Genomic DNA, 19,742 nt, shown 5'->3' with positions numbered 1-19,742 from the left:
GATAACAGACTGCTTCTGCCACAGTTGTCTATAGTCTGTTCTGTACTCAGCAGCCAGTGGTCCTCTCAAAACATAAATCAGATCACATCACAGCTTTTCACCAATCTTCCGATAGAATCGCATTACATTCAGGACAAATCCAAACTCCTTACCGTGACCTTAGAGGACCTATGTGATCTGGGACCTGACAAGCCCTGTGTCCTTCCAATAGCCACCGATGGCTGCACAGGCCAGGCCCTCTTTCTTCCCATGACTTCAACATACCAAGCTAATTCTTGCCTTAGGGACAGCTACTGCTTGTGCTGCAATAACTCATCTGCATGGCTGATTCCTTCCTGTCACTGGGTCTTGGGAGGCCTTTCCGACTTCTCAAGCAGCTCAACACTTTCTCCTTCATCCTGTTTTGTTATGTAGGTAATATTTAAATTATTACTTAAGTTAGCTGGTACTTTCTTCTACTAGAACGAGGCGCCTGGTCTGCCTGCTTCTCGGATGCATCTCTAGTGACTAGATTACCTGGCTTACAACAGCACGTGGATGAGTCCATGACGTCACGTGACGGGGCAGGCCCACGCCATGTGTTGGGCCACAGAACAGAGAATGGAGCCCTGCACTAACAAAGTAACAGGCATGCCTCTCGGGTACCAGCAGCCACATAGGTGACCCAGATCCTTTTCACTTCAGCATAAATCAGGGGACAAAAAAATACCTGATTCTTCCCCCTCCCCCCCAGATACTCAGCCACTACTCCGACTTTTCTCAATTCACCTCTGGCTCCATTTACCTTGGTTAGTAATTAAATGTGCCCCTTTTGAAGCCTTCTGCTGTAAGTATCTACGTGGTAAACACAGGTATGTCACGTCTCTCAGGGGATGCCAGAATGTGACAACATGTGTCACACTGCTCCTTCCTCGTCTCTAATGAAGGCAGAATGGAGCTCCAGTAAGAGTCCACACTCTTTAGGTTGCAGGAACTTGTTTTCGATAAACTACGTTCCCAAGTACCCAAAAAAGTACCCAAATTTAATCAAACTCAACTTTAATTACTAGTTAAGCAAGAAGACGGATCTTGGTGAACTTTGGGGGCATCCAGCCTTCACAGGCTGACCCCACTGCCCATCAGGTTTATAAGAAAGTAACTGCAGCAGACAGAAGTGCTTTCTCTTTCGGGCACAATGTGACAACCTCCTTGTTAGCGCACACCCCAGGGATGGCAGTCTCCTGAGCTCTAATTTTACAGGCGTCCTCCTTAGATCCGCAGCAACAACCATCAAATGTTAGCACGACCAGGTCACATTTTGAAGAGTATTTGATATCTTCTCACTCACAAGTGCTCTAATTTCCAATGTATTACTCTAGGCACATGTTTTAATGTCATTATGACTAGGAAGACTTGAACTTTCAGATTAGTACAGGCTGTAATTTTGTAAGTGATATGACAAATATGTAAAAAAGTGTCAATGTTTCAGGGCCACTCTGGTGAGCAATTAAGAGGGCAAGGCCCCTCACCAATTAGAGCAACCTTGCTCTGATCTATCTTCTTTTTTTTTTTTTTTAAGATTTTATTGGGGAAGGGGAACAGGACTTTATTGGGGAACAGTGTGTACTTCCAGGACTTTTTTTTTCCCAAGTCAAGTTGTTGTCCTTTCAATCTTAGTTGTGGAGGGTGCTGTTCAGCTTCAAGTTATTGTCCTTTCAGTCTTAGTTGTGGAGGGGTACAGCTCAGCTCCAGGTCCAGTTGCTGTTGCTAGTTGCAGGGGGCACAGCCCACCATCCCTTGTGGGAGTCGGACCAGCAACCTTGTGGTTGAGAGGATGCGTTCCAACCAACTGAGCCATCCGGGAGCTCAGTGGCAGCTCAGCTCAAGGTGCCGTGTTCAATCTTAGTTGCAGGGGGCGCTGCCCACCATCCCTTGCGGGATTCGAGGAATTGAACTGGCAACCTTGTGGTTGAGAGCCCACTGGTCCATGTGGGAATCGAACTGGCAGCCTTCGGAGTTAGGAGCATGGAGCTCTAACCACCTGAGCCACCAGGGTGGCCCCTTGTTTTGTTTTTTTAGTACCCCCTCGTAAGGATTTCTTTGAGGGAGTTCTGTTGTTACGTTTGGAAACTACTGGATTAGATCACCTCTTAGGATTCTCCTTTCCAACTCAAAAAACGGTAAAAGTGCCTTGGGACACATTTTGTTTTTTATATCAACAATTCTGCAGGAACATAGATTTAAAAATGATAGGAGATTATGCTGAATGGGTACAGTGTAGTAACCAAGAGCTGTACTTGGATTACTGTTTCAAAATTTTAGACGTGAACTTTATTTAGTCTTTTTTCTATCTTATACCAAGGACCGGAGTGGCTTTGATCTGAACTTCTTTTGTAATGCACATGTGTGTGGATTACAGGACTGAGTGAGTTTGGTTTCAAAATATACATAAGCTGGATTCTAGTTGAGAATTTACTATGATAAAGCCACTGTTTAATCAGACTTTTCAATTGTCAGTATTAAAACATTTTCTCCAGCTCCTGGGGGGAAAGCCGAAAAGTTAATTTTTAACAAGGCTGTGCTAAAAAGGTCACTATTAAAGGGACAGCCTCTCAGTACTGTACTTCCTCTGTCTAGTTTATTTTCTTGGATGAGGTTTAAACATGAAGGACAGGAGTTTGTATCTGTCACAGTCTCAGATAAGATTTTTCAAATACAGTGCCAAGGGATAGCTATGCTTTATCACACCCAAAATTTCACCAGTTTATCAGATTTAAATATAACTGACTCTAATAGGACTCCCCTGCAGCCAGTATGAAGAAGGAACACAAACAGTAAAACAGTTTATAATCCTGATGTTATAGTTCACGTGACCAGGACGCTTAACTTTGACAGAGAAAGTAAAATGTTAAAGACCTGGCGTGATCACAAACAATTCAAGGGAATTATTTAGTTTTAACAATATAAGGAAGATTTAAAAAGCCTGGTAGAGTCGTCCTTCCGTTCTCACTACTGAAAGGAAAACAAAAAGAATCAATGGCATCGTAAAGAAAATTACCTTCTATCTAAATGCTCACGCACTCATGATGGCTGATTTGTTTTAGTAGAAACTGACCATAACATTCCGAACAAGGCTTTTAGTAGGTAATATCCATGCTCATTCAAGTGTTACAGAAATGCTTCGCATACGAACCTCTTTGGTGCAGAAGCAATCCACCCTACAGGACACTTACAAGATACTTATTCATGCCTGGGGCACACAATGAATGGCAGCACAGGGAAAAGCTGGTATTTTTTCAAAGGTAATTTTTTTTAACTTAAAAATATCTATTTTTGTATAGGAAATACATGCATTTAGTTAAAAAAATGAAGTCAAACCAATGGGTGTGCAGTGAAATGCAAACCTTCACTCTTGTCTGTCTCACAGATTCCCTTCTCAGAATCAACTTCTGTTAATTTCCTGAATCTTTCCAGCCCAAATATTTACACCCCCATCTTTACAAGCACATACGCATAAACTTTAGAAGACTTAAAAATAGCTTGCTTTCTGACTAGTAAGCCTACAACAACAATTCAGCCTGAACTTTGAAAATACTCTGGGATGTCAAAATTGCGCAGGTTGGGTAGGAGTAAAAAAAGCAAAGCCAGATACTACTGTTGTTTTTACTGTAGCTTTCACCGTAGCCGTCAACACAGAAGCCTTTCCGGAAAGGTGCAGCCCCGATGCTTCAGCACGCTGGCCAGAGAGGGCAGTGTGCACCGACTGGCAGGGCGAAGGCAGCAAAGCTGCACCCTCCCCATTCCACGAGTGGGGGGGATTCTGTCCCACCCAGCTGTTTCTTCAAGTTCTGCAGGTACCGCTAGCTCTCCAGCATATCCGGATTTCTGCCCAGGGGGCTGCTCACACGGACTGTCATGATGGTGACACAAACACATCGCAACCAGAATGACGAGGAAAATTCGCAGAAGGAGCCCTATAAGAAATCTTACCGTGCACAGTTTTATTTGGAAAGAGAAAAACAAAACCTCAATTTCCAAGGAATGGCTACATAAAGTTACGAGTTACAGACAGGAAAAACTACGGAATGAATTTGAGTTTTAAAATTTAATATAATGAGGGAATCGCTAAGAATTTATGGGGTGACTGAAATAATAGCTAGAAAGTCCCGGGTTACCTTAGCACAAACTGTATAGATTAGTATACAGCTGGGTAGTTCAACATTTTAAACTAAATTACTGAAATCTCAATTATGAATTTAGGAATATCTGGAGAGTAGAATATTTGCCCAATTAAAATTTAAACGCAAAATTATATTGAATTTGCTAATAAAACAAATTTGAAGAAAGTGTTGGTATGGAGTTAAGGAAAAAATACCATTTGTCACTGTACACACACTAAGATACCACGACAAGCTCTACATGATACTGCTAATACAACGCCTTAACTCCTTCACCACGATAAAAAAAGAAAAAGAGAGTATTTCATGTTACAAATACACAGCTATTCAATTTTCAATTTAAATCATTTGGGGATAAGGGAAGCCCTTTACTGGTGGTGCTGTTTTTCTCTGACGACTGGAAAAAGGATTTATAGAGGCGAGTTTCAGCAGCAACTTTGTATCAGTCTTAATACCTACGTATATACATTTTAATCTAAAAAAACACCCCCTGGAAAACGCGAGGCAGCAATGGATAGTGGGTCTTGGCGCTCCGCGCTCCGGGCCAGCCGACCGTGCCAATTCCCGGTACGACAAATCAGAGGACAGACGCCAGCGGCAGGCAGAGCCGAGGTCCCGGGCAGCGCCGGGCCGAGCCGGGTGGCGGCGCCCGCAGTGGTGCCGCAGCCTCCGCGACCGCAGCAGGTGGGACCCGGCCGGGCGCGCAGGCCGTTCCGCCGCCCGCCACCGTGGGGCTCTGCGAGAACCGTTCGGCGACGCCTCGGAGGGGCTTTGGTTTGCGTGCACTGACTTTGTCACTCATGTCGGCGAACACCGGCCTTGGACCCAATGACACGAACCCCACAACTTTGCAGAGCGATGCGCGGAATTCTACGGCAGAGGCGCGCGGGCAAGCTCGGGGGGCCCCCCGGCCGCCGACCCCGGGTCTGTCCCACGTCCCCGCACGCCGGCCCGCCACGCCACGGGCTGCGGGAAGGCGCCGGGAGGGCCAGGCGGTCAGCAGGCGCGGGAGCTCCGCGCTCCGCTCGCAAACAAAGGCGCGCCGGGCGCCGGGCAGGGACGGGAAGCGCCGGCCTCGGCCCGCAGGGGGCGCCGTGCTCCGCGGCCCCGGGCGCTTACCTTTGAGGACCGAGCAGAGCTGCTCCAGGGCCATGTTCCCGGCGGCCCGGCGCTTCGCGAGGGGCCCGGGCGGCGGCGAGGCGGCGGCGGCGGCGCGGAGCTCACGGCCCGGCGCGGCGGCAGTCCCGCTCGGCGCCCATCGCGGCCACCAGCCTGCCTCCCTGCAGGCTGGGCTCAGGGGCTGCGGCCCGCCATCCCCGCGCCTCCCGGCGGCCGCCGCGCTGCCCGAGCCCCCGACGGGCGCCGCCTCCGGCCCCGCGGCGCTCCGGCCCATCGACCGGCTCCGAGCCGAGCGGCGCAGAAGCGAGGGACGGCACGGGCGCGGGCCGCTCCGCCTGCGGCCGCGGCGCGGGCCCCGCTCAAGTGGCGGGCGCCGGGAGCCCCGGCTCATTTAAGCGGGGAGCGCGAGCGCCGCGTGCCGGCTGCGCCGCCCGCGCGCATGTGCCCGCCCCGCCCCGCCCGCGCGCCCCTCGCACCCTCCAGGCCAATCGCGCGGCGGGGCGGCCCGCGGCCTCGCGCCCCGGGGGGCGGTGCGGGGGGAGGGGCGAGAGGGTCGGGGGGTCTCTGTCTCGCCCCGCGGGGTCGCGAACCGCGGCTGCCGGATGCCGGAGCCCGGCGGGAGCCCGGCGCATCCCTCTCCGCGTCAGGGCGCCCGCGCGAGCGGGTCCGAGCCCTCGTGGCCTCCGCGGGAGGGAGGGGCCGGGCGCCGCCGCCCACCCCGGCTCGCAGCCCCCGCAGAGGGGAAGCGGGCACCGACTCCTCGGCCTCCTAGGTCTTCAGTTCAAGGTCAAAACCACTGCCCAGCTCAGCCCTGCTCCACTACCTGCCTCGGGCAGGGGGGCGCGGATCTGGGCACGGACTCAGGCATAAGGGGCCTGAGATTGTCACCTGCCCTTTAGTGCCAGGTGAGTTAACCTGACCTATGGTAATGATTACTGACACCCAACGCTTCCTAGGTTGCCAGGCACAGGACCAAACACTGTATGAATCCACGCTTTTTAACCTCAGCCTCGCCTCATGCGGTAGGTACTGTTAGAGCGTGGGGCAAACGAGGCCAGAAAGGTTAAGTGATTTGTCCAGAGCCACACATGGAGAGAGAGAGAGAGGGTTGTCAACTCGGGCAACCTGCTTCCAGAGACTGCTCTCTTAACCTCTAAGCCGTGCTCACGGGGTGGCTTGAGTCTGCTGGTAAAAATCTCCAAATTTGCCAACTGCTGCCTAGTGTGTGGCATTAATTATCCTTTCTTTTCTCCATAGTAATTTGATCGCGCTCTGAAATTAATCTTGCTCATCTATTTGTGTATCTGTTCACCACCTGTATCCCACTTACCCCACTCCGTTAAAATAGAAGCTGCTTGCGGGCAGGGAGGCTCATATATTCACTCAGCACACGCTTATTGAGTGTTAACCATGGGCAGAAAGCAGAGACAGGTGCAGGGAAACATCCGTAAGACCCTAACGTAATAGACAGAATATTTATGCCTGTATCTGACACATAGTAGGAGCTCCATAAGTATTTGTCTAACAAGTTATAGTTAAGGACAGTGTCAGGCAATTGAAAAAAATCTTCTGGGGATGTCAAGGTCTTCTCTCTTTCCTTCTATCCCTCCAAAAAAGGCATAAAAGTAAGTAATCACAGGATTTAGAAGTGAAAACTTACTTAACCTCAGTACGTTTCAAGGCATTGAGCCATTTATTAATACCATGTGCTATGGGAGGTATCAGCGATGTGTGTTTGCGTTCCTCAGAACAAGTCACATCCCCATTAAACTGCACACCAGCGCCGACTTGTAAATAAGACCTTTGAGAGCCTTTCCCACAAATACAGCGAAGTGACACATGGGGACAGTAGGACAGAAATAAGAGCATTAAATGTAATTGACAGACAATGGTGGATTAGAAGAATCGGGAGGAAGGAGCCTGCTCTGCTTCTGGAATGTAACAGGTTCTTAATGCACATTCATGGACTGAAGGAAGAATCAGTGTGTGTGATGTCATCAGAGAACGAATGCTTCATGAAGGAGGTGACACCCAAAGAATGGAAAGGCTGTGGACAGCAAGTGTGGTGGGGAGAGGGGCCAGCATCCCATTTTGGGCAGGTGTTGTGTGGATTTGACTTTGATGGCGGAGATCCTCGATTCAGTTCTAGGCAGAGGAGTTTGTCCTTGACCCAGGAGGCCAGAGGCATCATTTTTAAGGGTGGAGTAATGGAGTTCTGGGAAGGTTAATCTGGCATTTGACTTGAGGATATAATAAAAGGGGAGAGATCGGAGCAACTGCAGTAATTGAAGAAGCATACGTACGCACAGCACTTTTCCATCCAGCCTGGTAACTTACTGGTAGTACCATTTTGATGAAACCTAAAAAGTCTTTTCTCCTCTAGTATATGTTGGTTGGGAAGTAGATTCCCAAGGAGTAGATTGGAAATGTACATGTGTGGCTCCTTTCTAAGACACCTATCTTTTGTACACAACAGTGTAATTGTCTGGAGTCGATTTTCCAAGGAATGTGGTAAAGCGCAGATCTAGCTGAGACTACTGTGTGGCCATATGTTAACTAAATCAAAAGGAAAGCAGTTTGCATAGCTCTCAGCTGGGGAGCTCTGTATCTGAATTATTATTTCCCCGGAAGACCGCCCAGTGGCACCCAGTCTGTTCCCAGGTTACCTGCCAGTTCGCAGGTGACTGAGGACTGAGGACTTCCATTGCGTGCTGCCTGCTCTTCCTGGCGTAGGCCTAGCCTCTCCAGCACCCCACAGAATCATGCCTGTAGTTTAAGTTTGGTTCTCTCTGATCAAGTCTCTGTAGCACTGGAATGGTGGTGTGTTGAGAATGAACCATTACAAAAAAAAGCAGCATTTTGTCTCAATATTTATGAATCGAACAGGTTTTTGTTTTCTTGTTTTGCTAGAGTTTGGGAGCTCTTAACATTTTATTTGGCGATAGCCTAGGAAGGCAGGTTGGTGATGGACTGAATGTATGTTTCCTTTAAAATTCACGTGTCCTAACCCCCCAGTGTGACTGTTTGGGAGATGGAGCCTCTAAGGTTACACGATGTCCTAAGAGTGCCGCCCTGATCTGACAGCATGAGTGTCCTTATAAGAAGAGACACCAGAGGGCACAGCATGGAGGAAAGCCTGCGTGAGGACATAGTGAGCAGGCAGCCGTCTGCACGCCAAGCAGAGAGCTCTCACCAGACACCAAGTGGGCGGAACCTTGATCTGGGACTTCCAGCCTCCAGAATCATGGGAAAATAAATGTGGCCCAAGCCACCCAGTCTGTGGTATTTGTTATGGTGGCCTGTGCAGACTATACAGAGATATAACTAAGCAAGAGAGAGGAATTTACACATAAGCACAATGAGGTACAGAAAATCTATTTGTAGTAAAGTCAGACAGGTGTCTCACACTTTTCTTACAGTGTGCAGATACGGTTACAATGATGGTGAAACTGAGTGAAAAACAAAATCATACAGGATCTCGGTGAATGAAGATTTCCTTGTTATTATACAGCTGTTGGTTTTTTTTACGGGAAGGAAAAGAAGAAAATTATTAATTTTTTAACTCATTGTATTACTCTGCTAGGGTTGCCATAACAAAATACCGGAAGCTGCATGGCTTAAACAATAGGAGTTTATTTTCTCACGCTTCTGGAGACTGGCAGTCCAAGATCAAGGAGACAGCAGGGCTGGTTTCTGGGGAGAGCTGTCTTCCTGGCTTGCAAGCCGCACACTTCCTGATGTGTCTTCACGTGGCCCCTCCTGTGTGGGCCACACTCTCCTCCTGTCTCTTCTTATAAGGACAGCAATTGCGTTGCATTAAGGCCCCACCAATATGACCTCATTTAACCTTAATTACATCCTTGAAGACCCTATCTCCAAATGTGGTCACATTGGGGATTAGAGCTTTACCATGAATTTTGGGGGGGACACAATCCAGCCCACACACTCAGGCACCCAAATTATTCCTGTGTTAATGTAACGATATTGGAAAAGAGCTACCTCCAGAGTCAAAACCAGTTCTTTTCAGTAACACTGTCACCTAACCTTGTTTCCCAATTTCTGCTTAGCATAATCCCAAAGCAAAACAGTTTTACAGAAATACTGCCTTCTGCCAGTACTAAAGTACTATTATCAGGAAAATTTCTAGTCATCCAGTTACTTTCATTTGATTGTGAAAAACTAAGAAAGCTCTTAATTAAATTTCTTGGAATAACATTGCTAGCATATATGGTATCTTTTTCTTAAAAGCCAAAGCCAGTTTTGAAAGGAGGTCTATTTATGCTTAAACCTGTTTCAACAAGCTGAAATGCATGCTATTTATTGGTACAATATGAAACCATATTAAAGTATAAAATTCTTAATAGAGTTATTTGGTAACGTTTGCTAGATAAAAATTTCAATTTCCAATTTCTCATCGCATTCATATAGGAATATGCTTGATTTTTTGGTGTGTGTTGACCTTGAATCCTGCTGAAGCTGCTGAATTCACTTCGTTCTAGGGGAGTGTGTGTGTGTAGATTCCTGGACATTTTCTAGACTATCATGTCATCTACTAATACGGACAGTTTCATTTCTTCCTTTCCAAGCTGTATGCCTGTTAGAGCCTTTTCTTGGTTTGTTCAGGTTTCCAGTATGTTGAAAAGTTATCAGTGGGAGAAGACATCCTTGCTTTGTACCTAATCTTAGGGGAAAGCATTCAGTCTCTCACCAGTAAGTTATTAGCTGTAGATTTTTTTGTAAACGCCCTTTATTAGGGTAAGGAAGTTCTGTTCATAGTTTGCTTAGATTATTTTTTTTTAAATCAAGAATGGATGTCAGATTTTGTCAAATTACCTTTCTGTTGAGAGGATAACATTTTTTTTTTTTTATTAATATGGTGAAAACTACTGCTTTTTTCCCTTTTAAATAGTGAACTAGTCTTGTATTCTGGGATGGATGAAATACACTTGGTCATATTATCTTTTTATATATTTCTGGATACAATTTGTTAATGTTCTGTTGAGGACTTATACCTCTGTGTTGAGGGATATTGGCCTGTAGTTTGATTTTCTTGTAATAGCGTTGTCTGGTTTTAGTATTGGGGAAATATTGACCTGATAAAAGGAGTTGTGAAATATTTCTCTTCTTCTTTTGCAGGAGACTGTAGAATAGGTATTATTTCTTCCTTGAGTGTTCATAAAATTTGCCAGTGAAACCATCTGTCCCATTGAGTTTTCTTTTCTGGAAGGTTTGTTTTTTAGTATACATATTTAACTTTTAAAAACAGATAATGAGTTTATTTTTTCTCAGGTGTGTCTCGGTAGTTTGTATCTTTTAAGGAATTGATCCATTTCATCTAATTGATCGAATTCATAGGCATAGATTTGTTCATAGCATCCCCTTATTATTCCTTTAATGTCTGTGGGATGGGTAGTGATGTCTTCTCTTTCCTTCAGTATATTGGTTATTTATGTCTATTCTTTTTTTTTTCCTGGTCAGCTTGCTTAGAGGTATATCAATATTATTGATCTTTTCAAAGAACCACCTTTTCACTTCATTGATTTCTCCTCCAATCATTTCCTTCTGTCTTTTGTTTGCTTTAGGTTTAATTTGACTCTTTTTTTCTAGTTTATTGAGGTGGAAGCTTAGGTTACTGATTTTAGATCTTTCTTCTTCGTTAATACATACATTTAATGCTATAAATGTCTCTATAAGTGTCTCTTTCTCTGTCTCCTACTAATTTTATCCTTAGTTTTATTTGGTTAAAATATTTTTAAAATTTCCTCTGAGAGTTCCTTATTGATCCAATGGTTATTTGAAAGTGTGTTAATTTCCAAACAGTTGGGCATTGTCCAGGTCTCTTTCTAGTTTAGTTCCATTTTAGCCTGAGAATCTTTGTATTGTGTCTATCCTTTGAATTTAGTGAGGTTTGTTTTACGGCCCAGAAAGTGGTCTGTCTTGGTGAATGTTTCATGTGCACCTAAGAAGGCTGTATTTTGCTGCTGTTGGTTAGAGTGTTTTGTAAATATCCATTAGGCTAGGTTGGTTGATAGTGCTTTCCAGGTAGCGTCTCTAAGCACTCTGCTTTCCTGGGCACTTTTTCTCAGTCACTGTAGAGGAATGTTGTTGACATTTCTAAATAGTGGGTGTGTCCATTTCTCCTTACAGGACTGTTTTTGTTTTACGTATTTCGTTTATACACATTTAGGATCTTTATGTCAAGAACAGAGCGATCGTAGGTTGTCAGCCCCAAAGGGGGCTGACAGCTGACTACTGAAGGCAATCCCAGAAATTAGGGTAATAGATCCTTTATTCTTAGAGGAGGACCTAGACCCCCCCATCACAGTATGTATCAGAGGACTAACCAGGCTTTCTGTCTGAGTCTGTTTCAGTGTTTTCGTAGGAATTCATCTATTTTGTTAAAATTTCAAGTTCCTTGTTATAAAATTGTTCTTACTGTCTTCCCATTTTTGATTTGTACATTACCTGTACTTCTATCTCCTTTCTCATTTCTGACATTGGTTATTTGTGCCTGTTTTCTTGATAGAGGCTCTTGGGGCAATCTGTCGCTAGTAACTGATGAACGTGGGGGGTGTAAAGGCCCAGACTTCTTACCTAAACTGGGACAGGTTAGGAGATGGGAAAGGTCATCCCACCTCAACACACCTGGTCAGCCATGGAGGCATTCTGTGGAGAATGTGTCACAGCTCCATCCTGCTTCCTTCCTTCTTTCTGTACAGGTGTTGATCAAGGGCACGCCCTAATCTATTATCTACTTTATTGGTCTTTTAAAATAACTGGCCAGGTGATGGAAAGCCTGGCTGCAGGTTGTCACAAGGGCTGGTGAACTTGGGTCACCTTTGTACTGAGGTGATCGCCCCCAAGTACCTTAGCTTAGCCCTCAGCATACCACCAGGGGCTGTTGGGCACAATTCAAGTTTCTGAGTTTCTTTTTTTAGTTCAAGTTATTTGTAAGGGTCACTATATCATTTTTATTCTTTCTCAGAGGCCTTCTAAAGGAAAATTATTTTTCAAAACGTGGAATAAAACTCATTCTTTTGCACTTACCACATGAATCCCCTGGATCTTTATATAAATCTAAGATTCATCATGTAACCTAGTGATCTTATTTGTCCTGTTATCTTGAAACATTTTGCTATAGGATTTCTCTGCTTGAAAAGGCTATCTAGGAAGCCAAGACCTTTTCCCCCTGATGGTTTAGTAACCACTGTGAACAGAGGTGCTCGTCACAGGTTTGTCAGGTGCTGAATAATTTGACGGTGAATGTCTAGGTGTCTCTTCCCATAACATGTCCCTACCTTTTCTCACCAAGCATGGGGTGGGTAAGGAAAGTATGTTTAAAAGTTACCTTCAATCCTGAGGCCTTCTAGGAGTGAGAAACTATTTTGGGAATCAAGTTTTTGAAAATATAGTTTTTTGGCTGACAGATGAGAAATATAAAGGACAAGTCCAAATGAATGGCATGTTAACAACAATGTATGTATAGTACGGTTGACCCTTGAACAACGCAGGGCGTTAGGGGAGCTGACTCCCCTGCATATAACTTGTGACCCCCCTAAAACTTAACTACTAATAGCCTACTGTTGATGGGAAGCCTTAGTGATAACATAAGCAGTCGATTAACATATATACCATACGTTATAGGTATTATATACTGTAGTCTTACAATAAAGTAAGCTAGAGAAAAGAAAATGTAAGAAAACCGTAAGGAAAATACATTTACAGTATTTACAGAAAAAATGTGTCCGAGTGGGACCCATGCAATTCAAACCAGTGTTGTTCAAGGATCAACTGTATTTACAAATCCTGTAATTTTTATCTTCATAATGATTATTAAGTCTTAATTACTCCTCCAAATTCTCTAAAAAGGATTATGGAAGCATAGATCAGTGGAAGAGAGTCAGAAAAGGTTCTTTATTTAGTGTTTGTCACTGCAGTGGGAAATGGGAGCGAAGAAAAGCGGCAGCACTTACCAAATACCTTCTATGCTCAGATTGCCATTTAAGACACCAAACAGTCCATTAAGGGAGGCATCCCTCACTATCCTGCTTTTACGGGTGAAGAAACCAAAGCTCAAAGAGCTAAAGTGACTAAATAAAAGCCACAAAAAGGGAGAGTGAGGCTCTTCATCCAGACTGGTCCAACCTGAAGTCTTGTGCTCTTCCCAAAACAAGTCAAAGTTAATAGAAAGGTGTTCGTATTTGGTTCTCAATGTTGTGACATATTTTTCACCTGCTGGCCCTTAATAAATGACCTTGATGTTGCATTTGGAGTTTGGTAAGATAATAAACATGGTACAAGCTCACTGATTGTATTTTAACGTTTTATTTGCCTCGTAGACCCTGACTCCAGGTGAGTTTTGAAACTGCTGCTGTATCTGCGATACATCCTACGCCTGCCTGTCTTCAGGCATGTGGTGCGGTTGATGACTGTTCTGTGATTGAACTCGGGGCTGTAGTCAGGAGATGGCTGTCTTGCCCGACTCACCAGGACGCAACGAGTGAGTCATCTGACCTTTGTCTCACCATCCAGACAAGTGACTTAGATTTCATAACCTCTGCAGCCTTTTCATGCTGCAAAATAATTATTTACAAATTCACCGAAACACTTTGTTTCGATACAGAATATTTATTAAGAAGCCATATTAACATGCTTAGCTACACAAAGTAAATCACTATACACACATGCCATTCTCAGTGAACTGTAAAGAAAAAATAATATGAAGAACAAAATTGTTTTCAGATAAGTTTTTATGTTTTATAGCCATCACGTCCAGTTGCATATCAGAAAATTATTAATGCTGATAATATAAACTTGTTCCCCAATCTTAGATTTAAGCCTCCCAGTAACTGTTTGGTGAAATGAAGTTCACCAAAATTTGCGTCGATGCCTGAATGTGAATGATGGACTCCTACAAGCTCCTGAGAATAGAAACGTGATTGAAGATCTGTATTCCCAGATGCTCGCCACCGCAGTTTCCTTTCAGGAAATCAAGGCTCTTTATTCGTGACGAGGATCAGTGTTCAAATGAAAATTTCAGGCACATGAATTCTTGGAGGGTGCTATAATATAATTTTTAGTGAATACAAGAAAGTACTAAATCTTTATGTAAGATGTCAACCACCAAGAATTTCGAGAGAGTATCATCATTTCCTGAAAATAAAATTCCGTCTAGTCTATGGAGAATTAGTTGCAGAAGTCTGAAAAAAGGGATCTGAAAATAGCAATAATGACAATGTGTTGAGCACTGGTCTTTGCTGGATGCTCACTAAGCACTTTACACACATCATCCCACTTGCAGTTCACAGTAAGGCAGCAGCAGAATTACCCTGTTTATAACCAAGGAAACTGAGGCTTACCAACGAGGTTACGCAATCGGCCAAGTTCCAATAGCTTGTCAGTGGGGGAACCAGGAGTCTAAGGTAGTCTGTCTGACTCCCAGTCACCACGCTGCAAGCCAGCGGCCAAGACCCTGACCTGCGGTGACGAAGGCGGAGGGTCAACAACTTCATCTGTGTGACAGTCACAAAAGTATAATTTGCATCATTAGAATAAGAAGCAAGACCAACTCAAGTGGAACATAAAAACCCCTGCTCATTTAAAGATTTTTATTTACACATGTCTTTTTCCATCATCATTATTCTTCTAAGATTACAAATACATAAACACCTGAGTACATGCAACACATTCCACAAAGGAACAAAAATGCACAGCACAAGTGAAGAAAGAACCCAAATTATTGTATACAAAGTGCTTTAAAAAAAGAACGGAGTCAGATCATATTTATTTGAATACTTTCCAATAATTACCAAGGATGCACCATTTATAAATAATATTCAGAAACCAAATTTAGTGTTTCAGTTGATCAGGTGAAGAGCTGCTCCATGATGTCATATTCAATGCAGGTCACATGGCGTCAAAATGAAACCGATGGGCTTCTTGTCGTTTTTCTCTCTCGTCCGCTTTCTGAAAAAGGATTTTAGACTCATTTATAAATGACAGGGAAACGTCAAGAAATGACTTATTTCTGAAATATAAAGAGGATAATTAAAACAAAAGCCCTCAGCAATCAATAGATAAAAGGTGTGATTTTATGTAATAATCTTACAAAATATTTTTGAAGTTTACAGTTGTGATTTTATAATTAATAATCCACTAAAGTGAATTTGAAAACCAACAAGAAATGTTCCTTAAATAGTTTGTTATCCTTTATTATTTATTTGAGCTTCTGTAAGGATGGAATCAACTATTTCATTTCTCCATTCTTAATAGTGATGTTAAAAAAGGAATCTAAATTAAGTATATTAAAATACATTTATTATTTTTGGGGTAACTATTTAGTGGGTATTTATTGGCCCTCTGCTCCCAGATAAGTACTGTGCTTGGTATTTTGAGGGATTAAAAAGACCCCCAGTTTTGTATCTTGTTCTCAAGGAACTTAAAGCCTAGAAAGAAGATGACCCAAAATACTGAATAACTATTTCAGGCTAGAAAGTGAAAAATGTTACGAGTATTCTGAAAGATTACTTTCTAGGTTGGGGGGAGGAGAGGGAAATTTGTGCAAGGGTAGTGTTTATGGAAATGGGGGTGGGACAGGAGCGTCTAGGAGGGAAGCCTGGCAGGAGCACGACAGGACTACGGGAAGCATGTGGGGAGGGCGGGTGGGCACGGGGAGGGCGTTCCCACGGGAGTGCTGTGAGGCTGCGGAGTTCCCACAGTTTAGGCAGTTTAGGCGGGGGGTCGTCACCAGAGGGATCTAAGCAGATGAGAGGCAGGCACGTTAGGCTCTACTTCGTGATGAGGCAGCTGAGTGGAAGGGGAGAGAATGGACGCAGGCAGACCAGGCGGATGGCGCCAGGAGCTGAACTAAAGCCTTGGCAGCAGGAAGGCGGGAGGGGTCCACTGAGAGATGCCCACGGAGGCCCATCAGTAGGGCAACGAGTGAAGCTCATACGTAGGCAGGGAACCCTGTTTTAAGGTGCTTGCAAGTGATCTAGGTAGCGGTGTCGTGGTGACAGCTGGGAATGGGGGAGATGAGGGCTAGGGCTATGTGAGTTAATAGCCGAAGCCATGAGTTTGGATAAAACCGGCAGGGAAAGTGTAGAAAGCAGAGGGCCTAGGCCAGATGCCGTGGTGAGGAACTGGCAGAAAGGAGCAGCCAGGGTGGTGGAAGGTAAGTGGGCGAAGAGGCAGGAAAGGACCCGCGGTACCACAGGGGCAGCACACCCATTTGTCCATGAAACCTGGATCTCTAGCTACGGCACCGTTACTGTGTAAGTCCACAGGGTTCCTGCTGTAATCAGATCTCCACAGAAATTAATCAAATGAACTCCCTTCCCATGACAGGTCTAGAGCTGTGTAATATCTCAGACTACGGCCCGACACGTCTGGACAAAAGTACGTAGGGTCACCCTGCATCTCACCACTTCAGCTGCAGTCTTAAAATGAACTGAATATGTAACTTTATCATTTGTGATATGAAAGGAGTGCTATTTTTGGAGACAGAAACCTATGAACATTTATCAGAACAATTAACATGTTCTCTTTTGCATAAGTTAAAATAGCTAAGATAAAACCGATGGTAATTTTAGTTAAAAATGATTTGGATGGGCCTGACAATACAACGAGAGTAGGAGCAAAAGAAGACACTTCTGTGACACAAAGGGGCCCTTTTTGGGGAACACTGTCGGAATCTGCAAGTTCTGTACTTTATATTCATGTACAAACAGAAATTAGCTTTTTCAGTTTACATCTCAATTGCTAATACATTTATGTGATAGCTTCTTTTTTTTCTCCTCATAAACAACTAAAAATCTACATGTGTGGCATTTGTTTTTCCTTATTATTTAGGGTGTCGTACCAAAGGACAGAAATCAGCTTAGTTTAGTGCAAAGAATAGTTGATAGATGGAAACGACGTGTTCCCTTTCGTTGTTATTTCCCACCTGGACCGTGAGAAACGCTTCTAACCTCTCTGCTCTAATCCTGTTTATGAAGCGCTGACTGTCATTCCTGGAAAAGTGTCCACACCTCTATCAGTCAGATAATGAACAGAGCCATTGAAAAAAATGATTATTATTTTTCAGGCTATACCATATGAAATTGTTTTTAATTAAGTTTTTCTATATACCTGGTGATTTTGGGGTGATCACTTTGTAACTGTTGTACAGCGTGAAAGTTTTAAAATGAATAGTTTTCTCTTATGATTTGTAGGAATTGCTAAGAGACATAGAACTTAAGGGGATAAAAGAAATTATCAATAACATGACATTGTAAACAGAACTTGAAAAATCAGAAAATCTTAGTCATGTCAAAAGAGTTTAAAATACAGTGTTTTTCAAGAACAATATATTACTGTTATAAATTAACCAAAGTTAAGGCTTCACTTAAATGAACAAACCTTTTCCTGCCAATGTAAAATGCCAATTATCGCCAAGATGAAAACACAGACCCCGATGAGCGCGACGGCAGTCAGCAGGACGATGTTACTTGGTGTGAGGTACAGTTTGGCGCTCCAGCTGCAGACGGAAACAGAATGATTCAAAGTACAGTTTCAACTGGAAAAGTCTACTGAGACCCAAACGCAAAACAGCTTATTAATTAATGAATCGATTCATTCATGAAGTCATTCACCCGTCTATCCATTCATCATAAATAAAACAAAAGCCATTACATTTATATACGGCTAACAATACTGATGATTCTGCAGAGTTCAGATTTTACTCAGCAACCTGATACAGAATTTTTGATGAAATGCTGGATGTTTTCCTTTGATGCTGTGAGGATTATTCTTAAGTAAACTTACCAAGGGTACTTTGGACAACCTTAGACGTTGTTTTTATATCTTGATTGACTTGCTTAATTTGAAACTTTGACCTTGGAAGCTGTGTAGCCACATGACTTCAATAAGATTTCTACATCATCTTTTTTTGACCCCTGTTCATCTACATATATGACCAACTAAAACTACTCTATGGCCAAGTGGGTGTACATAGATGGCTTGTGCAAAACTCACCCATTTCTGTGTCCTGTTGGAGGGTTTACATTACTACAGTGATGTTGAGACTTCTGCCAAAGTCACTTTTAGCCCATCAACGTTAATGACAATACACAGACTTTAGCATAAATAGAACTAGCTCTCTTCTAAAACAGTCCACATACTGTAGCATTTGCAAACCCTGAAAAGCCTAACACTGAGGTGTATATTACCAACAGTGCTGGGGGTTCTACAAATAACTGTTTGTTCTCCCTGAAAATAGAGAATGGATATATTTTCATTTAAAAAATTTAATAAAAGATCATTCTGTTGAATGGCATGTAGCAATTGACTTATTTTGGGATAATTAAAATTTATTGATCCATAAGTTAGTTTCTACTCAATAAATCTCAAAATACACCTCAAACTAAAATCAATTCGGTTGTTATGTACATAAAAAATGAAAAAGAACATTTCTTCAGAAAGAGCAGAAGAAACATGAAAAAATATTGAGAATGTGGAAAAAAGCTATCGCAGAATTTTCCAGACATTCAAGAGTAAGAAAACAAATACTAGTTGAGGTTAACTAGTCTCAGGACCTTACCTCATACTTAAAAAAGAGCTCTATTGTGAGATTTGTGTGTGTGTGGGTAGTTCAACTTTAAGTGGGTTCAAAATCCCCACGAATATAGGCATTTTGGTAAGAAAGAAACTGGACGAAAGGCCAGTCCTCAGTTTCTTACTCAGAAGCAGTCATTCTTATCAGTTTCTTGCATATCCTTCCAGAGATATTCTATATACATATAAGCATGTGTGCACAGATATCTTCTTTTAAAACCCACAAATGGTTGACTGTACATACTGTAGATGCATACATACTGTCTTTGGCTTACCACTCTGTTTTGAGACTGTTCTATGTCATGGTGTCGCACCATACAGAAATACCATAATGTATAGTTTCCAACTCAGGGTGCAGATTTTCTAGTTTTGTTATAAATTTCCTGTATAGGAAACTAACAAACACACAACACTGACTCATTTTAAAAAAGTGAACTCAGACTATAACTACTTCTACTGATGTTATCTTATTTCATAGCCCCATAATGCTATATAGTAAAGTTGTTTGCTTAAGTAGTTTGCTTTCAAAGCCCATAAGCCCACCATAAAAGACATCCAGTGGCATGCTGGTAAACTGGTCTCTGGGGAAGAAAGCGAACTCAGACTAGCACTTGGCAATTGTCACAGTGTAAATACACTCATCAGAGCTGATTTGAATGTGACCTCACTGAATGGAGTTGGAAAGAGACGCATACAGTCGGCTCATGAGGTGGCATCGCTGGTTCTAGCAAACCACCGAACAGACCCTATTATTAGACCTAAAACTCTAATAAAGAACAATACAGTCTGTATTTTGAGAAGAACTGTAAGAAGCAGGGCCCTGGTTACATATTCATAGAGACATCATATCGTTTCTCTTTGATTATATTTCAT

At 43.2% G+C, this 19,742-nt stretch overlaps 2 protein-coding genes across 3 annotated transcripts in view; both read right to left on the bottom strand.

Annotated features, from left to right (window-relative positions):
- The window catches only part of NETO2 (neuropilin and tolloid like 2), a 39,866-nt gene extending 34,172 nt beyond the window's left edge, over window positions 1-5,694 (bottom strand). Inside the window, exon 1 of one of the 2 annotated variants that reach the window (XM_074314951.1) lies at window positions 5,277-5,694. In XM_074314951.1, the coding sequence (XP_074171052.1) occupies window positions 5,277-5,667 (391 nt within the window). In that variant the 5' untranslated portion in view covers window positions 5,668-5,694. The remainder of the gene's footprint in view (window positions 1-5,276) is intronic. The other variant, XM_074314950.1, reaches the window with a different exon arrangement.
- Window positions 5,695-14,869: 9,175 nt separating this feature from the next.
- The window catches only part of ITFG1 (integrin alpha FG-GAP repeat containing 1), a 123,016-nt gene continuing 118,143 nt past the window's right edge, over window positions 14,870-19,742 (bottom strand). Inside the window, exons 17-18 of the mRNA XM_019731862.2 lie at window positions 17,676-17,793; window positions 14,870-15,242 (exon numbers count right to left, since the gene is read on the bottom strand). Of these exons, the coding sequence (XP_019587421.1) occupies window positions 15,183-15,242; window positions 17,676-17,793 (178 nt within the window). The 3' untranslated portion in view covers window positions 14,870-15,182. The remainder of the gene's footprint in view (window positions 15,243-17,675; window positions 17,794-19,742) is intronic.

Source organism: Rhinolophus sinicus, linkage group LG11 (assembly GCF_036562045.2).
Source record: "Rhinolophus sinicus isolate RSC01 linkage group LG11, ASM3656204v1, whole genome shotgun sequence".
Lineage (NCBI taxonomy): Eukaryota > Metazoa > Chordata > Mammalia > Chiroptera > Rhinolophidae > Rhinolophus > Rhinolophus sinicus.
The sequence above is the reverse complement of the archived record's forward strand: the minus strand, read 5'-3'. Positions and strand labels throughout refer to the sequence as shown.